The sequence below is a fragment of the Haplochromis burtoni genome, unplaced genomic scaffold (genome assembly GCF_018398535.1).
Source record: "Haplochromis burtoni strain Fernald_Lab_line unplaced genomic scaffold, NCSU_Asbu1 Contig_120, whole genome shotgun sequence".
Classification (NCBI taxonomy): Eukaryota; Metazoa; Chordata; class Actinopteri; order Cichliformes; family Cichlidae; genus Haplochromis; species Haplochromis burtoni.
Window position 1 is genome coordinate 1,299,584 of NW_024582481.1, and position 16,556 is coordinate 1,316,139.

The following is a 16,556-nucleotide window of genomic DNA, read 5'->3' on the forward strand; positions in this document are numbered from 1 at the left end:
AAGTTATTTTTCAGGACTATTTAAAAATGACAAGAACGTCACTGCAAGCAAAAATGAGGGGTGCCTTGAGATTTTAGAAAGTACTGTAGAATAACAGATTACTTCACATGTGAAACAAAGCGAGGAAACAGAACTCCAGATTGCATTAGACCTATATCGGCCATTTTGTAGTATCACCTCTTTAAAGTTAGGTCCACGAAAACTTCCTGATGCTGTATCTCATGATCCCCAATGTTGGGGATACCATAGCAGTCCACACTGCACTGAATATTGGCTGAAATCAAATTACTGTTAAGACATCTGTCATCAAGCTGTGCTTCTTATTTGTGTGTGACAGTTTTAAACCCCCTGGATACTTCATTGTTTTTCTGGTTAAATAAAGCTGGCTGATTGGTGTTGTTGAAATGACTAAACACATGTGCAATTGTGAGTTTCATTTTTGGGTTTCTCTATCAAATAGCAGACATTTTTCATTAAGCACAAAATCATAGACACACATTATTTGCTATGTCGAATCATTTATTCCAGCTTCAGGATGGTGCAAAGCCAAATTTGGATCTGGAGCTACCAAAAAAGAAGTGGCTTTCTGTCCATTTCTGCCATCATGCAGAGGCAAGTGAGCACAACCAGCAGGTCCTTGTGAAGCTTTCTAGGTGCAGTGGTCATTATCACCTTCTTCAGGAAGTCTGGATTATTGTAGTCCATTTCCTGTGTGCTGTGTTCACTTGGCCTTTCCGTTAGGATCCCGTAGGTGTTCACAATGAACTCAGTAAAAGGAGGGTGAAGTGCTTCTTTATACCCACGCTGGCTCAGCCTTTCCACGAGCTCTGCATGCCTCTGAGTGAGATGAAGCTGATAGCCTTGGTCCACCTTCCCTGTCAGTGGATGTGTGCTAACCTGTAATGAGTAAATAAAAGGTGAATATGAGCACTGCCATATTAAACAGGAAACTCCTCAACAGACACATTTGTACTAATTAAATTGAGCTCCTCATTATATCATTGTGATAATTCTTACCTCTATGATCTTGCTTGGTATATTGGCCATTATGAAACCGTAGAGCCTCGTGTGACCCTGGAAGATGTAGGAGAGAATTCTCCTATCCAGCTGATAGCAAATCTCTCCAAGAAGCCTGTTTGGGGCTGAAGATAGAAAATAAAAATGAATTATTTCTTTCTTAGAGTGTCAACAGTGCAATTACAGCTCAAACATTTTCTGCATTTGAAGTAACAATCACCCTTGCTGTCAAGAAGAACATCAGTTCTGCGGCTGTGACGCTCAGCTGTCTCATCTGCGTCTGTGTGCAGAGAGCTTTGGATGAAAGACTTGAAGTCGATGGGAGACGAAGATCGATGTTCCCATTTGGGTTTGGTTTGTTGCAAGTCTTTTCTGAATTGTTTCTCATCAAAGGTGTGCTGCCACTGAGTTAATGGTTCTGTTCCTGAGATGGAGCAAACTGATAAAAAACAACGGCCTTGTTATTCGTCATTAATAACAAGCAGAAAATCAGAGGTATGTGCACAGTGAAAGTTGTCTAATAAACCAGTGATTATTGCAAAAGCTTTTCTTTGATTGTAACTCCAGAGTGGAGGCGTAACCCCATCACACTTGTTTCAGTCCTTCTGAGCTGGTTGACCCCATGGCATAGACCTGATTTTAAAGTATGGATTAACCGAAGGATTAGAGAGTGTGTGTCTGTAATGACATTACCCCCAAAATGTCCCATTTTATAACCCAATTTGACTTAAATTACCCCTTTTATCTCTCTAGTACTTTATATTATCGTACTGTATTTGAACCACTCTTTTTTTAACCACAGATGCCTGAAAAGCATGTTGCTCGTAATATGCAGGATAACAAATACGCCTCTATAAATTAAATTAAATAAAAGCAATTGTCATTATGCTGCACATGCATTTACCAAGGATCTATTGTTGCCCTCGCTAGCCTTTGTACGCTTCAAAGAACGGGGCAATGCCATTCAAACAATTAACTTGAAAATACTTTAATGTACACTGAAAATAATATTTATTAGTCATTAATACAGAGAGATTGAGGACAAAGTGATTGGACCCAGGCTATTTTTCTTTAAAATAGCCTGGGTCCATTTATTCTACTACGAAGTGTTGTTTTTTAAAATGCTGGATCTACATATTAAGGACGATTAATAAAATACAGAAAAAAGATATTTATAAATGCTTACACTTTACTATACATCACGTAGACATAACATTACTTGTTTAAAGAAGTAAAAAATATAGATTTCTAAGCAAAGCCAGTCAGAAGTCAACACTGATGCCACCACCTGGTGGCAAAGAAAACCACAATACCTGTTAATTCCTCCAGAGTGTCTTTGTTGAAGCTCTCCATCCTAGCTCTGAGGTCTATGTTTTCTTTGACCACACTTAATATCGACTTCAGCTGATCATTGTCCTGCCTGAGCTGGTCATTTTTTAACCGCAAGGCCACAGCAGTTTGCTCCAGATTCATTGGAGGGTCTCAGTTTCACAGCTAAGCCGCAAAATGCCCTCAAAACAAAACTGTATCAATTCAAATGACAACAGAACTCTGGCAGCAGTTGACTTTGACAGGATTCTTTTAGTTCAATGAAAACAGAGAAAGAGAGAGAGAGAGAGAGAGAGAAAGAGAGAGAGAGAAAGAGAGAGCGCATCAAGATTTTAAGTTTCCTCGATACATGAAGGAATGACCATTAATTCATCACTTTTTAAAAGGTTTCATCATTGGATTAATCTTGCCTAGCTGTCATGGAGTCGCATACATTTATATTTAGGTTTGGCTGCAGTTACGGTTTCATCTACTGCACATTTTAGCCCTTCTTATTTCTGCTGTTTTTTTTAGGTTAAGCATTAAAGATTCACTTTTGATCCCAGCAAACAAAAATTTGACAAAACAATCCCAAAGTCCACATGCTAATGAGACTAGATATCAACAAAGCATTCTTCTGGCTAATTAAAACTCCTCCTGGTAAAAAAAACAAACAAAAAAAACCACCAAAACAAAAAGAAAAAACCTTGGGATCATTTTGGCAAACCTTTGTCCTTTTTAATGGTTTTGTTTGGCATAGGATACAATTTTCTAAACCAAAATACAAGTTTTGTACATATACTGCAGAAAACTAGCAATCTCTAAGCTGGAGGCTATGTGGTCCTATTTGCACTACATAGCATCATACAAAAACTACATTTACTGGGTGAGGCAAAAGCAATCTTCAACTATGTAACGAATACACACTACAAAGCAAAGCAAAAATCAACATTATCAGAATTCGCTTCTGTGTTTGAACAGAAAACAGTTTTGATTGTCGCTCCCTTTGCTCAGCCTCCTCTGGCTCTGCCAATGATGGCGAGAATGTAGAGGAAGATGTTGATGATGTCTGTGTACAGGTTTAGAGCAGCAAAGACGTATTCCTCGGGACTCAGGGCCAGTTCCTTGTTGCCAAGAAGCATCTGAGTGTCCACAGCCAAGAACTGCAACACACAAATTTAATACAGTCAAAGATTTTCAGCAATAAATAACAGGAAAAAAAAAAAAAGAAGTAAAATTTATATATAAAGATCTGACTTCTGTTCATGTGTGGTGCAACATTAGTTCCAGTTTCCATTATCCAAATTACAGTTAGCGCCACTATCAAGCTACGGAGATAGGTTGGTTTCATTTTGCTTGTCCAGATGAACATTCAAATAACCTTTAAAGCTTCAATAATGTGTCTCTGCGAAACCACCACTCTGTTATTCACTTTCACTTTATTCCCTTTCCGACCAGACTCAACATGCCATTCGTTTAAATGTACACTCACCGGTCACTTCACTGGGTACACTGGTTTAACTGCTTGTTAAAGCAAATATCTAATTAGCCAATAACAAGGCAGGAATATGTAGCTACAGCTAAAATGAGCACCAGAATGGGTGGAACCTTGGCAGATAGGCTACAGCAGCAGAAAACCACACCGGGTGCAAGGTCAGAATTTGGTGTAAATTATAAAAAAGCATGGATCCATCCTGCCATGTAGAATTAGAGTTCTGAGAGCAAAACGGGATCTAGCCTGGTACAGCTAACAGTGTCTGGTGAGTGTAGTCCTTTAATTATTAAAAAGCTGTTCTGTGATGGTAATGTTTCTGAAAACAAACACTGCTGTCACACCGAATGTTTACATCTTTAATGCTGCCTGGGGTGCTGTGGCAAGTCTGGGTTGAAGACAGGTGTTTCGTAAAGTCTGTCTTGTTCATTTCTTTCTTCCTTATTTTCTGTGACTGTCTGCTCCTTCTTATAACCACTGACCAGACTTCTGTGAAAAGCATCTGTATGAAATTCAGCCACAAGGTACATGAATAAACCCTGAACTCTAAAGAAAGACCCTAAACAAATGTCAGCTGATTACTGTTGTTTTGATGTGTGACCAATTTAGATTAGGTTACAGCATCACAAAATAAAAGCACCAACACAAAATTTCGCACAAATCCGACCTAGCAGTAGTGACAAGTTTGTTTAAGGACTTACACAGGTGAAGAGTAATGCTCCCAGTCCAGCATAGACAATATGCAGGATTTTGTCACGGATGAAGATGCAGAGGAAGCCAAAGACGATCAAGACAATTAAACAGACGAAAAGTACCCCGTAACAGGAAGTAAAGTCATACTTGGTCTGTTGGAAGAAGAAAAACCTATGATTATTTACATATTGAAGAATGATTAACGCACTCGACATGTAGACCAGAGGCAGAGATCTACAGGTACAAACCTGCAGAGAGAAGATGACCACCGTGAAGCACACAATTGCTGTGATGCCCACAGCCATGATCACCGAATCGGTTTCATGGAAGCTGGCGATCATTCCCACCATGTAGGACATACTTAGAGTCAAAATGGACTGTAAAGAAGACAAGCACAGTACATCAGCGGGCAGATAAATCACAGATGATTTTAAAGTTACACAACTTTTTACTGTAAACCTCAAGTACAAAATGTCAACACTTTAGGACAAAAGCTGCCCGACCCCTCGACTTCTTATAAATTAACCAACTCAGTTTTTGAAAGAAGGAGTTACATAAGTGCAAGTAGGATTTCCTTCCCCAAAATCTACACAGTGATGAAAACACCCCCTGGCTTACCAGTGCAACCAGGTTCCAAGGGTGTCTACGACGAACATTTCCACAGCAGCTGATCACGCAAATGGACACAAAGAACACAATGTAGGACACCAAATATGTCCACATGTTCGCCGCTACAAACACCTTGACCTGTTCCACAAAGGTGAAAACAGCCACGAATGCGAATGTCACCATGAGCTGAGCGGTTAACACCAAGAATACCTGTAGGGAAAAGTGAACACACATTTGTAAATAATAAACAAGGTAAATATCTTGTTTGTACTGAAGGATCTGTTTGACCCTACCAAGTAGGAAATATTAGTTTTAGTCATTTGTTTCAGCTTTAAGTAACATAACCCTGCTGATTATTTCAAAGATACTTGATGAAAATATTACAAATATATGTGGCTCAAAATAACCGAAGCATCTTCTTACCTTTCGTATAAACGCTCGTCGTATGGTCTTGTTATCCAATCCAAAATCAAACTCTTGATTCTCATGAAAAGCTGGTGGATCCTCATTATGGAAAACTTCTCCTGCAATGGCAATGACAAACTGAGAACAAAGTTAAAAGAAAAAAAAAAGTGGCAGTGTTTCAAACACCCACCTGCGATATTTTCATTAAAGCCATATGCTGGTGGAGGATATGCAGGATATGATGGGTTGGCGAATCCTGACTGTCCTTGGTTGGGGTTCACGGCCATTCCGAAATCTCCCGGGACACCGGGTGCAAACGCAGTCGGTGGAGGGAAGGGATGGACACCAGCACCAGGTACGTGGCCCTCGAGCGTACTTGGACCCGGCACGTTCGTGCCAAAGGCAACGGGAAATGCTGGCTGCCCGGGGAGAGGTGGCTGAGATGCTCCCACCACCACGGGAGTGTATTCAGTCTTCTCGGTAGTCATCTCCGCCTTAGATCAGGAGCAGATACCGTCCGGTGCGCAGGGATACGAGATAACCTCTGAAAAGCATAAAATACAAAGAAGAACAACAAATATGCTACTTGACAGATAATGTTGGCGGCGAGTATACACATACACACGCAGCGATACAGAAGTCACGTGGAAGCGGTTACTTCCGGTACCTATTGTTTTCCCACAAACACCGATATCTCAATTAAAACAAGCGTTTTGTAACCACTGTACATATTGTCAGTGCTTCTGCCGCTAGCACGAGTCCACATGTGCAGCTCACTTGACACCAGGGTCGAAAAAAAAAGAATCGGCACCGTTTGAAACATCCCGAGAATCGCGAGGTTTACAGGATAAAAGAAATAGGCCACAAATCTGACTTTCATCCACGAAACGACCCTTTAGCTCACGTATTCTGCCCTCTGAATTAAAATAAGACATGGGAATACATGTCATATTTCTGACAAAGAACGAATTAGCATGTGAGTTTTTTCTGTTAAATTGATTAACATAATATAGACATGTTTTTCTTTAATAAAAAAAAAGGCAGGCTAGGAAGCAGAGATCAACAGTTATGATAGCTGAAGTCTCTAAATGCTACTCACAGTGCTGGGAAGAAACGTTTCAGTTCCAAATGGCTTCCCTTTGAATCATTTGTGGCTGTCGTTTTGCAGGTTTTTTGAATTTTAAGGCACTGTGATTGCTAAAGAACGACTTCCTCTTAACGCGCTCGACAGACGGAATGCGTTCACGAAACATGGGAGAAATGGGACAGGTGATTCCGATGTTCTCACCGCAATGATTTGCGAGCTTTTTCTTTCCGTAAAGATAGAAAGATAAAGATAGAAAGTTTTCTGATAGGACACTGGCTATATATATATATATATATATATATATATACATATATTATATATGAAATTAATATATATATATATATATATATATATATATATATATATATATAAAAAATATATTATATATATAGTTGTTTTTTTTTAAATACGTCACATAAACACCAAAACTCGATATCAACTAACCATGTTTAAATTTATTTTAAATTAGTTACTTTGACCGACGTCAGGTCATGTTCGCTTAACTTTCACGTGATTAACCAGCATTTTTGTAAGAGAAGATTTCGCCCCCTATGTCATTGGTATTCAACGTATAGTGTGTGCATAAATGCTTTAGCAAATCTTAAAATTAAAAACAAATCAAAGAACCTCCTTAAGTAATTTTGATATGGCTTGAATGCGTCAGGCCTGGCAGTGCCGCTGGCCTTCAGCTCCGCCCAACGTGTGAGTAAAATTGAAAGTAATGTGCTCGATGTGAGACAGGCGTTCGTGGGAAAACATAACCACAGAGCTCAAGGTGTCACGACTCAATGGTGTGCAATACTCACATTAACCAGCAGGTGTCAGGAGGCAGCAGCTTTGGTAAGAAAAACCGAGAGATATTAGAGAAAAATCGTTTATTAGACCTGACACAGAACCTGACCTATAAGCGGTTCCATCTGCTGTTCACTGAAGCCTCATCAAAAATGGTCTCAGAGGAAGGTGGCTGTCAAGACGCCATTCTCAAGGATTGTCAGCCCTGAACATGAGTGAGGACACATTTTATGGAGTGATGAATCCAAAGGTGAAGGTTTTGGGTTCAAATCATCATCGGTATGAATGGAAGAGGTCAGGAGAGATATAGAACAGCGAGTGTTTACAGCTATCCCTAAAACACAGTCATCTTGATGGAGAACAGAGCAAAAGGCAGCCAACATCCAAAGAACAGCTTTAAACGTCCTTTTAGAAACCTGGAGAATCTTCTTTCATACTGCCAAACAATTAAACAAGAACACAGAAACAGTTGAAGGTAAATTTCGATTTATTTCCCAAATAAAATATCTGTATAGTTGAGTCATGCATTACAAGGTCAACAGCTGTCGCTCTTGCATCAGAAAACCTTTAATGTCAAAAGACATAAAATGTGATCAATTTTAAAAACAGCCTCTCAGTTATCAAATTAGTCAAGTATCAAAAGTGACATTAAAGAGCTATTAATCTATTAGACAACATAAAAACAACAGAACAGTATAGAAAAAAAGAAACACTTTAAAGTTACTGCTACCTTTCCACTCATCATTTGTTCTTTATACAGACGACAGCTTTGCAAAGCCGAGCGTTCACATCCATCATATGCTCTTGATCATGAGAAATGCAGCAGCACACATGGACATGTTCCACAGTAGACTTTTATACTAACATATGAAAACAAAGGGTTTATTGCTGTAAGGCTCCATAATAAATACATAAATAGCATAATTTAAACACACGATGAAACATTTTATGAAAATGAAAGATTCACATTCAACAGCGTTTCTTCCCTTTAGCTGAACATACTTGAGTGATTAAAAGGGAAGACGCGCGAGTGCTTTTACCAGCTTCAGCTGTCACCAGAGCATTTTGTCTTATGTACCGCAGAAAAAAAAAACTTTTTAAAAGGGATTTCTTTTCCCAAGGGTCTCTAATCTACCTCACTCCAAACAATAATATATATGTGTGTGTATATATATATATATATATAAAGTCTTAATAAACACTGACGTTTCCATCAGTGCCTGGATAGCTTTGTGAAACAAAAAGAAAAAAAATGGTCCTAAACTATTTCAATACTGAGAACTGCATGAAGGTGTAACATACTGTCGCCAGGTGTTATCGCTGATTTTTAAATTAGCGTGGAAGAAATCTGATCATAAGACATGAATGCACTTTGGACTTACCCCTGCAACATATATACAAAACTCAGCAACAGCTGTCTTGATGTCCAGTGAGTCAACTTCAGTTAACCTGACAAATTTTTTACTACTGAATAAATATTAAATATTCATTTATATCCAATACTGATCTCACTTGAATAAAATATACATTCCTCACTTGTCTCAACGTTGTCTTCTCGCTCTTTGGTAGAGGTTCTGCTTAGTTAAAACCTGGAAGTGACAACCTTTCTTTTCTTTTTAAATCAGCCTCAATCTGTCTGCATCTCCTCCCTTCACCCTCTTCGTGGAAAGAGCTCACCTCCCCTTCTTTTCTTTCTGTAAGGTAGTCTTAAAGGTTTTACTGCATGCGATCTGTCTGGAGCTGCTGAGGCTGATACTGACTGAAGGCCGCAGCAGCTGCTGCTGCTCCTGGGGTGGCAGCAGTGGCAAGCGGCTGCTGGACAGCGTACCCATACCCCGCTGTAGTCATGTAGCTCGTCGGTGCTGGTGAAGCTGCGTACGGATACTGCTCATAGGCAGCAGCTGCAGCAGCAGCAGTCGCAGCAGCTGCAGAGTACTGGGCATAAGCTGCTCCAGTATAGTCAAGGTATGGGGAAGTGGCAGCGGCAGCTGTTGCTGTAGCCGCAGACGGTTGTACATGAGGGATCACCACGCTGGGTTGGACAAAGGCTTGAGGGAAGACATAATGAGCTGGGATCCTGTAGGACACAAAGATGCACAGGGTCAGAACAGAGCCACAGTCAGTCATCTTTCCAACGCTGGAAAACTGAAAAGCAGGTGCCAAATATGTCAGTCCAGTCCTCAGAACACAGCAAATCCATTCATTAACGGAAAAAATAAAAACCCTACCTAGAAATGAAACGTTAAAAAGCAGCAAAAACCACAAAGAAACACAAGCGTAGCTTTAAATTTCAAAAAGCACCCGAATCTGAAACACAGTGAGGCATTAAAAGAAGACATAGCCAAGCTCTGCACCCCAACGCTTCACTGAAAACCGTATTTGACAAAATGCGAGCTTATCGCAAAAACACAACATATCAGTTCGAGAAATGGACATGGTTCTGCCCACATACTGCAACACCAACACCACACATACAAGCATGCCCACACATGTTAATAGGTCCTTAAACGCAAAAGAAAAAGAAAAAGAGAAAAATGACTGTTTTGCACGTAGCTGTTAAAGTAACCATACAGCATCTTATCAAAAGTAGGTGCTTAGCTGTATCATGTTGTGCAGATGGCTGTTTGAAAAAGAAATAAACAAGACTGTGTAATAAAGGGACATCTCCATTTGATGATGATGGAAACATACAACCTTTGTATCTGGGTAAACTTGCCTCCACTTTAAACTTCTGTCAGAGTCACGCTAACCAAATACACCGAGGAGCAGGTGTAAAGTATATTTATCCACTGACACGTGCACCTCTTCTACCCTTCCAGACATACCACCACCCCGCGCAAATACACACGCACGGCCAACTTGAGTGACAAGGGAGGCTGGCTGCATGCTATTTTTGCTCCTCTTGTCATCGCAAAAGGACAAGCTGATCTTCTCCTTCAGTGACACATGGCAGAGCTCTCCTCAACAACTGCCTACACCTCACTACGATCAGACTGAAGGTGTCCCCACTGATAAGTGAAAATGGGAGGCGAAACAAAGGCTAACTCTTTTGTCTTATAGAGGCACATCGATTCCAGAAAACTCCCAATGCTTATTTTTGAGCGTGACCCGTCTAATTACTTTAACAGCTTTCAACTTGACAAGACAGAAACCATCACGCTGGTATCCTCGCTTTGTGACGCAACTTGGTTTTACTACAAAGTGTTTAAATGCTGTAAAGGTCACAGCTGACTTTAAGTGTGACTACTGAAAGGAGGGCATGGAGGTTTTGTCGTCCTGCAAGTGGAGAGCTAAATAAAGGTGCATTGTAAATCACCAGGGCACATGGGTAATCCCCAGCACATAACCAAAACGCCTCATGGGCGCATGGCTCGTCCCACCTGTCGTCCGCAGCCGAGCGGCTCCGTCTCTGCCATACATTATTAACAGCGCTGCTGAGTGACTCCCTTTTTTCCATCTGAATTTGAGAGGCCATGCGGATCACTGTAGCCAACAGCTGCTGCCTAAGAGACGAGCTAAGAGCTCTTGTCTTCACCCTATATTGCAGGGACTATATGAGCACACCTAAACTCATGTGTCACAGCTAAAATAATGAATTCATAACACTAAAATTTCAGCAGAGTGATCCAGCTTTAATTTGAAACCTTTTTGTTAAAAAAATAACTTACTTCACCAAAGCACAGCCTTTCTGCAAAGAGGGAGGCAATCGAACACACTCATACACACCACTTGAGTGATGGCAAAAAAAACCCACTGAATATTTGTGACTGATCAGAAAGAAAATGTTCAGTATATGTACCTGTAGATGTAAGCTACAAATGAAAGCAGTAGGTTAATTGAGAAAAAAAAAAAACAATAAAAAAAAACAAAACAAAACACAGCATCATGGGTAAGGAAACAGAAAATGAACTCCCACATGCAAGCCAGTGTTTGTTTTGTTGCCGGGGATTGAATTTGAAATTAACACACTGAGTGATCGTCAACCCCAACCCCTTTTGACAACAAAACACAGTGAACTTCATGTTAACCAGAAACCAGGAATAAATAAATAAAAACACAGGCTAAAGCACAATCATTAAAACGGGAAAAAGAATCAACACCCCATCGCAGAGTTATAACTCCCTATGATGACTGGAAAAGTCTGTATGAAAAAATCCCCTTCTGAACGCCCCACATCCCCCACTGCAAGTAGAAGTAAGCACACAGTTAAGCTGAACGCCACATCATACTGAAAACAAGGCACACACCAATCTATGTACTATGGAAAACTGAAAAAAAAAAAATCATCAAAGAAAACAACAACAGCAGAAGATTTCCATGCATCTAGTCACCATTTCTGTTCGTTTGTGTATGTCAGAGTATACAGGTAACACTTTAGCGCTCTGCCCAATGCAGACTCAGCTATTCCTCAAATCATCATGTCACTTCATCAGCTATTTTAACCGTTACCGACCCTGTCAGATCAGAGAGAAATAGACAACATGAAGACAAGTCCTGCAGTGGCTGGGGACAAACGCTCACTTCCTTCACAATCAACCTCAAGCAGAGGGGCACACATGTACACTCACATGTCATCAGTCAGGGTGAAACAGATGGAGGCAATAATAAATACACGTTTAAAACAATAATAATGAAAATAATATAGTCAAGGGCATTTCTAATAGAGACAGATTTTTGTGACAGAAACAAAATGTAGCTTCACATACCCGTAAGGTCTCTGGATGAATGCTGGATGGATCTGAGGCACACCAAATGCAAAGCCTGGAGTTGATACAGACCATTGTGAAACATTTGTTTAAAATCTTTAAAAAAAAAAAAAAAAAACCAGGAAGAAAAATACCTACAAGTTTTCTTAGATTTGTTTCCATAAACTTTAATTAGCTTAATTTAGTTTAGTTCTTTTTATATTCGATTGTAAAAGAAAATAAAAACAAAACTGAGGTCCAGTCCCTCACCTGGCTGAATGACCCTGGGTTTGGCCCCAAGATACGCCAGGTTCACATTGGCTTTCCTTCCATCTATTATGGGGTTGGGGTCCTTGCAGGCTCGGTCGGCAGAGGCCCGGTCTGCCATGGTCACCTAAATTAGGACAACGCGTTTTCCATGAGATGATACTCCTGCACGCGAAACAGCGCATTCTACTTGACTTGTTCAGCTGACCGGATCGTTATATAATTACAAGATTTACTTACGAATCCATAACCTCTGGATTTGCCCGTCTGCCGGTCAGTGATAACAACGGCCTCTTCGATTTCTCCAAACACCTCGAAGTATTTTCTCAGACTTGAGTCGGTTGTGTGATAAGGAAGACCTCCCACAAAGATCTTGGTGAAGGTGGTGTCTTTCTGTGCCGCGTGCATTGTGTGAAAGCTGTGTTTCGAAATGATTTCCGGGGAGTTTTAAAAGTTAGATAAAGGAAAGAGGAGCGTTCAGTGTGCGGACAGGAGGCCCCCCGAAAGTGTGACTGTGCGTCTGAAAGAGGAGGAAGACACCTGTTTGTTGTGTGTGTGCTTCCCAGTTGTCAGTGTGCGTGACACGGATCCTTAACTCCACCCAGATCCAGACCACCACACCGTGTTCAGGCTCCCTACTGTCGCACAACTGCTGAAACTGTCACAAGGGCACGCAGCGTAGAGCTGAATAAAGTTACTCAGTTACTTCGACCATGTATGTTCATATATAAGTTAGGGTTGACTGGGAAATAATAGCATGTTGGGAATGTCAGTTCTCCCCGGAAACTCGTGCAGTCCGTGGGTGCACAGCACAAGCTGGGGTGTAATTTAATAAGTTCATAATGAAAGTGCAAAAAAAAAAAAGCTGAAAATCTTGCTCAAATAATGTATTCTTTACTATCGTCTTAGTTTACTGTAGTATAAGCTGTTTTTTTGTGTGTTTTTTTTCCCTATAGCACCTCCTCCTATTGGAAATAAACAGAATCAATCATCAATATCCGGATATAATAGACACTTTTAAAAATAGTTTGTTTTTTGTTTGTTTGGGGAACAATTTGAGGAAGTTACTTTACAGTTGTGGTTAGAAGTGAGCATGACCCGTCGTAATTTGGGGCTTTTAATAACTTTCATGAACTTTTTTTTTTTCCAGGGTGGAGTTATTGCACAGCATACATCTTTAATGAAGAAAACAAGAATTGGGTGCACAAGTTTGAACTTCTTTTATATATATACAATATATATATATATACACAAACATATATATATATATACACACATATATATATATATCACACACATATATATATATATATATATATACACACACATATATATATATATATATACAATATATATATATATATACACACACACACACACACATATATATAATAATATACACACACACACACATATATATATATATATGTACACACACACACCAGATATATATATATACATACACACACTCAAATAATTACATATGCTTACTTAAATCTTTTAATAACTTTTGTCTTTTAACTTTGCCAAGGCCCATGAAGTTTCAGATTTGAGAGAATCAAAAATAAATTCAAACTTGTGCGTCCAGTTTAAAATAGTTAAATATGTATGCTGTAAAAATCATTCCACCCTGGAAAAAGAACAGTTTAAACAAATCCTTAAAAGCTCCAAATTACCATGACACTCATGCCTGTGATGAGTGTATGTAAACAGACTACCATAACTGTAGGTTAAAAGCACCTCAAACATGACACCACTGGTTACAGACAGGCTGGAAAGATTTAAAACTATTAAAGGGCTTCATCATTTTAAGGGGGCAACGTACTTATTATTCCTGTTTCCAGGATGTTTATATTGTCCCTGGCGATATTTCACACATGCTGCACATCTTAAAGTAAAATGTGTTCTATTATAACATCATTTGAAAGTTTTTTTTTAAAAAACATGAGATTATTGTAAATTCATTACCCGTATGCTATCTTCTCCTGTACACCTTAGACATAGCATTCTTATTTAGATCTCAAAACAGTGCAGTTATATGAAAAAGAAAGTTTTCAAACAAAGTACACCCTCACTGCTTCCATAGTGATTAAGAGGGTAATTGATTAACTTGATTAACAGATCATTCACAGGTGTGTGTGAACAATCAGATGTGTGTTGACACAACGCCACGGTCTTAACCAGAGAGTGAGCAAATTCACCCCAAGGTCAGACCATGCAACACTCTGGGAAACTGCAAAAAACCAAAGAGCTACATCTCAGACTCTATAGGCCTCAGTTAGGATGTTAAAGGTTAAAATTCATGGCAGTAAAATTAGAAATTAGGAAGAAGAATTCGGAAGGGTTGCCAGGAGAAAGCATCTTCTCTCTAAAAAGAACATGGCAGCACAGCTTATGTTTACAAAGTTGTAACTAAAGATACAACAAGACTTCTGGACGCTAGTGTGTTCTTTTGAATAATGCTGTGTTTGGTCAAAATCAGTCACAGACTATTGGCGCAAACACATCATTCCAACCGTGAAAAAGGGTGGTGGAGGAACGGTTATTTGGGTTTGTTTACAGCCACAGGACTTGGGCATCTTGCAGTCATTGAGTTGGCCATGAACTCCTTCTCATTACCAAAGTAATGTAGAGTCAATGTAGGTAGTTCTAAGAGCTACTGAATCATAGGGTGCACTTAGATTTTCACTGAACTGCATAGAGTCCTGTGAAAACTTTCTTTTTGCAAGGACGTAAATTGCTGTATACTGTTGCTGTTTCCTATTCCAAATATTAAAACTGCACTACATCCCAGCATAGGATGGAACTAAAAACACAAACTGCTGGCTAATCCTACATTATCACCAGACTTTTTTTAATTGAAAAAAAAAAAAGAAGTTAATATTAGACTACATTTTAATATATGTATATATACACATCCAGGAAACAGGTTTGTCAGCCTGAAGGTATCGCTACATTAGATAAATGCAGTGGTTAAAAGTAACTTCTTGTTTTTTCTTTTTTCCTGCATCTGAATCCTGAATTTCAAATTTACTTGCATATACTAGTTAGGTAAATACACTAGGTTAGCATGCATGAGCAGAATGAAGAGTCAACACATACACTGATTGTAAATGTTCTATTCTAGAACATTTTGTACCAATTAAACAATTCAAGATACATTATAAATACAATTCTGTACATTATAATAGTGTATGTTCAAATACATTTCTATTTACAACTCCTTTTTAGGGAGAGCAGCTTTGTTCTCTTCTTTAAAGTAAGGTTCTTGGGTTTCTTTCTTTTACTTGCAATTACAGCTTGAATATTAACCTATTTCTAGTCAGTTCCACAGTTCACCGCTTTGATAAAACACACGTTTGTAGGAAACTCTTCTTCATACCTAAGCTAATTTTCTCTAACCCGATGCTGTCCATCGCCCCTTTATTCAATCCTCCATGTGAAAAACTGAGTTATTGAGTACCTTTTAACGTGTAGCATCACTCATCAGTCTGTTAGCATGTAAAATGGAGATGGACATCTGCTAAAAAGGCATTCAATCAGTCAGTCAGCAAGGCAGGATGGCATTTTGAATACTTGTGGGTTTCAAAATATACATACAGGTTCTGATCCATACAGCTATGGTTATAACTACTGAGTATTTTGGGACTTATGTGCCTCTTTTTATAGAAACAGGGCAATAAGGCATCAGTATAACCAGCCTCAGACAAAACCTAGCTGCTTTGTACATCTAGTGTTGACACACAGTTCATCGGTTGCAAATATTTCATCAGTCCATCGTGGAAGACAGTCAACAAACTCTCCAAGAATCCTTTCCAGTGCAAGCATTCGAACACCAACAGTTTCGTGCTGGATGGATGGGGATTATTTCCTCCACAGTGTTACAGTACGTCAACAGCAACATTTCTAACTGCAACTAGGGTTTGCAGATTCGTCTTATGCTCAGGGTATGTGGCATTACTCCTAGAGATATGGCACTAAGCTTTAATTGGACACATCGATTTGTAGCAAATACGTCCACATACGCACATTAGAAAAATAACATGTAACTCATAACAGCAGATATGGAACCGAAGTTCTTTGGTTAGCCCTGATATTTCATATTGATGTAAATATCAATGTTTATTAACAGTAGTACATTCTTAATCTTCATATCCCAGATTACTCCATTATGAGCCTAGGGGGAGCGGGGGGGTGGGGG

General features: G+C 39.4%; 3 protein-coding genes across 3 annotated transcripts; all 3 read right to left on the reverse strand.

Annotated features, from left to right (window-relative positions):
* Nucleotides 1-498: 498 nt before the first annotated feature.
* On the reverse strand, nt 499-2,536 carry LOC102311303 (speriolin-like protein). The gene is made up of 4 exons (XM_005934781.2): nt 2,331-2,536; nt 1,238-1,456; nt 1,018-1,142; nt 499-897 (listed from the first exon to the last, which is right to left on the reverse strand). The coding sequence occupies exons 1-4, from the start codon at nt 2,488-2,490 to the stop codon at nt 565-567; spliced, it is 837 nt and encodes a 278-aa protein (XP_005934843.1). The 5' UTR covers nt 2,491-2,536; the 3' UTR covers nt 499-564.
* grinab (glutamate receptor, ionotropic, N-methyl D-aspartate-associated protein 1b (glutamate binding)) lies at nt 2,390-6,791 on the reverse strand. Its single transcript, XM_005934782.2, has 7 exons — nt 6,624-6,791; nt 5,715-6,068; nt 5,543-5,643; nt 5,129-5,329; nt 4,759-4,887; nt 4,519-4,662; nt 2,390-3,488 (listed from the first exon to the last, which is right to left on the reverse strand). Exons 2-7 carry the CDS (start codon nt 6,010-6,012, stop codon nt 3,336-3,338), a joined length of 1,026 nt encoding a protein of 341 aa, XP_005934844.1. The 5' UTR covers nt 6,013-6,068; nt 6,624-6,791; the 3' UTR covers nt 2,390-3,335.
* Nucleotides 6,792-7,872: 1,081 nt separating this feature from the next.
* On the reverse strand, nt 7,873-13,505 carry rbm24b (RNA binding motif protein 24b). The gene is made up of 4 exons (XM_005934783.3): nt 12,596-13,505; nt 12,359-12,482; nt 12,110-12,164; nt 7,873-9,480 (listed from the first exon to the last, which is right to left on the reverse strand). Exons 1-4 carry the CDS (start codon nt 12,761-12,763, stop codon nt 9,120-9,122), a joined length of 708 nt encoding a protein of 235 aa, XP_005934845.1. The 5' UTR covers nt 12,764-13,505; the 3' UTR covers nt 7,873-9,119.
* Nucleotides 13,506-16,556: the final 3,051 nt, after the last annotated feature.

What these genes read in the sequence shown, in the direction of transcription:
- LOC102311303 (XM_005934781.2), bottom strand. Translation starts at nt 2,490, where the DNA reads ATGAATCTGGAGCAAACTGCTGTGGCCTTGCGGTTAAAAAATGACCAG. An exon ending in TGTTCTTCTTGACAGCAAGG is followed by an intron (nt 1,143 to 1,237) that starts GTGATTGTTACT and finishes TTCTATCTTCAG; the next exon opens with CCCCAAACAGGCTTCTTGGA. An exon ending in TACCAAGCAAGATCATAGAG is followed by an intron (nt 898 to 1,017) that starts GTAAGAATTATC and finishes TACTCATTACAG; the next exon opens with GTTAGCACACATCCACTGAC.
- grinab (XM_005934782.2), bottom strand. Translation starts at nt 6,012, where the DNA reads ATGACTACCGAGAAGACTGAATACACTCCCGTGGTGGTGGGAGCATCT. An exon ending in GACGAGCGTTTATACGAAAG is followed by an intron (nt 5,330 to 5,542) that starts GTAAGAAGATGC and finishes TTTTCCCTACAG; the next exon opens with GTATTCTTGGTGTTAACCGC. An exon ending in GAGCATTACTCTTCACCTGT is followed by an intron (nt 3,489 to 4,518) that starts GTAAGTCCTTAA and finishes TGTGTGTTGCAG; the next exon opens with TTCTTGGCTGTGGACACTCA.
- rbm24b (XM_005934783.3), bottom strand. Translation starts at nt 12,763, where the DNA reads ATGCACGCGGCACAGAAAGACACCACCTTCACCAAGATCTTTGTGGGA. An exon ending in AATCCAGAGGTTATGGATTC is followed by an intron (nt 12,483 to 12,595) that starts GTAAGTAAATCT and finishes GTCCTAATTTAG; the next exon opens with GTGACCATGGCAGACCGGGC. An exon ending in TTCATCCAGAGACCTTACGG is followed by an intron (nt 9,481 to 12,109) that starts GTATGTGAAGCT and finishes TGTGTCCTACAG; the next exon opens with GATCCCAGCTCATTATGTCT.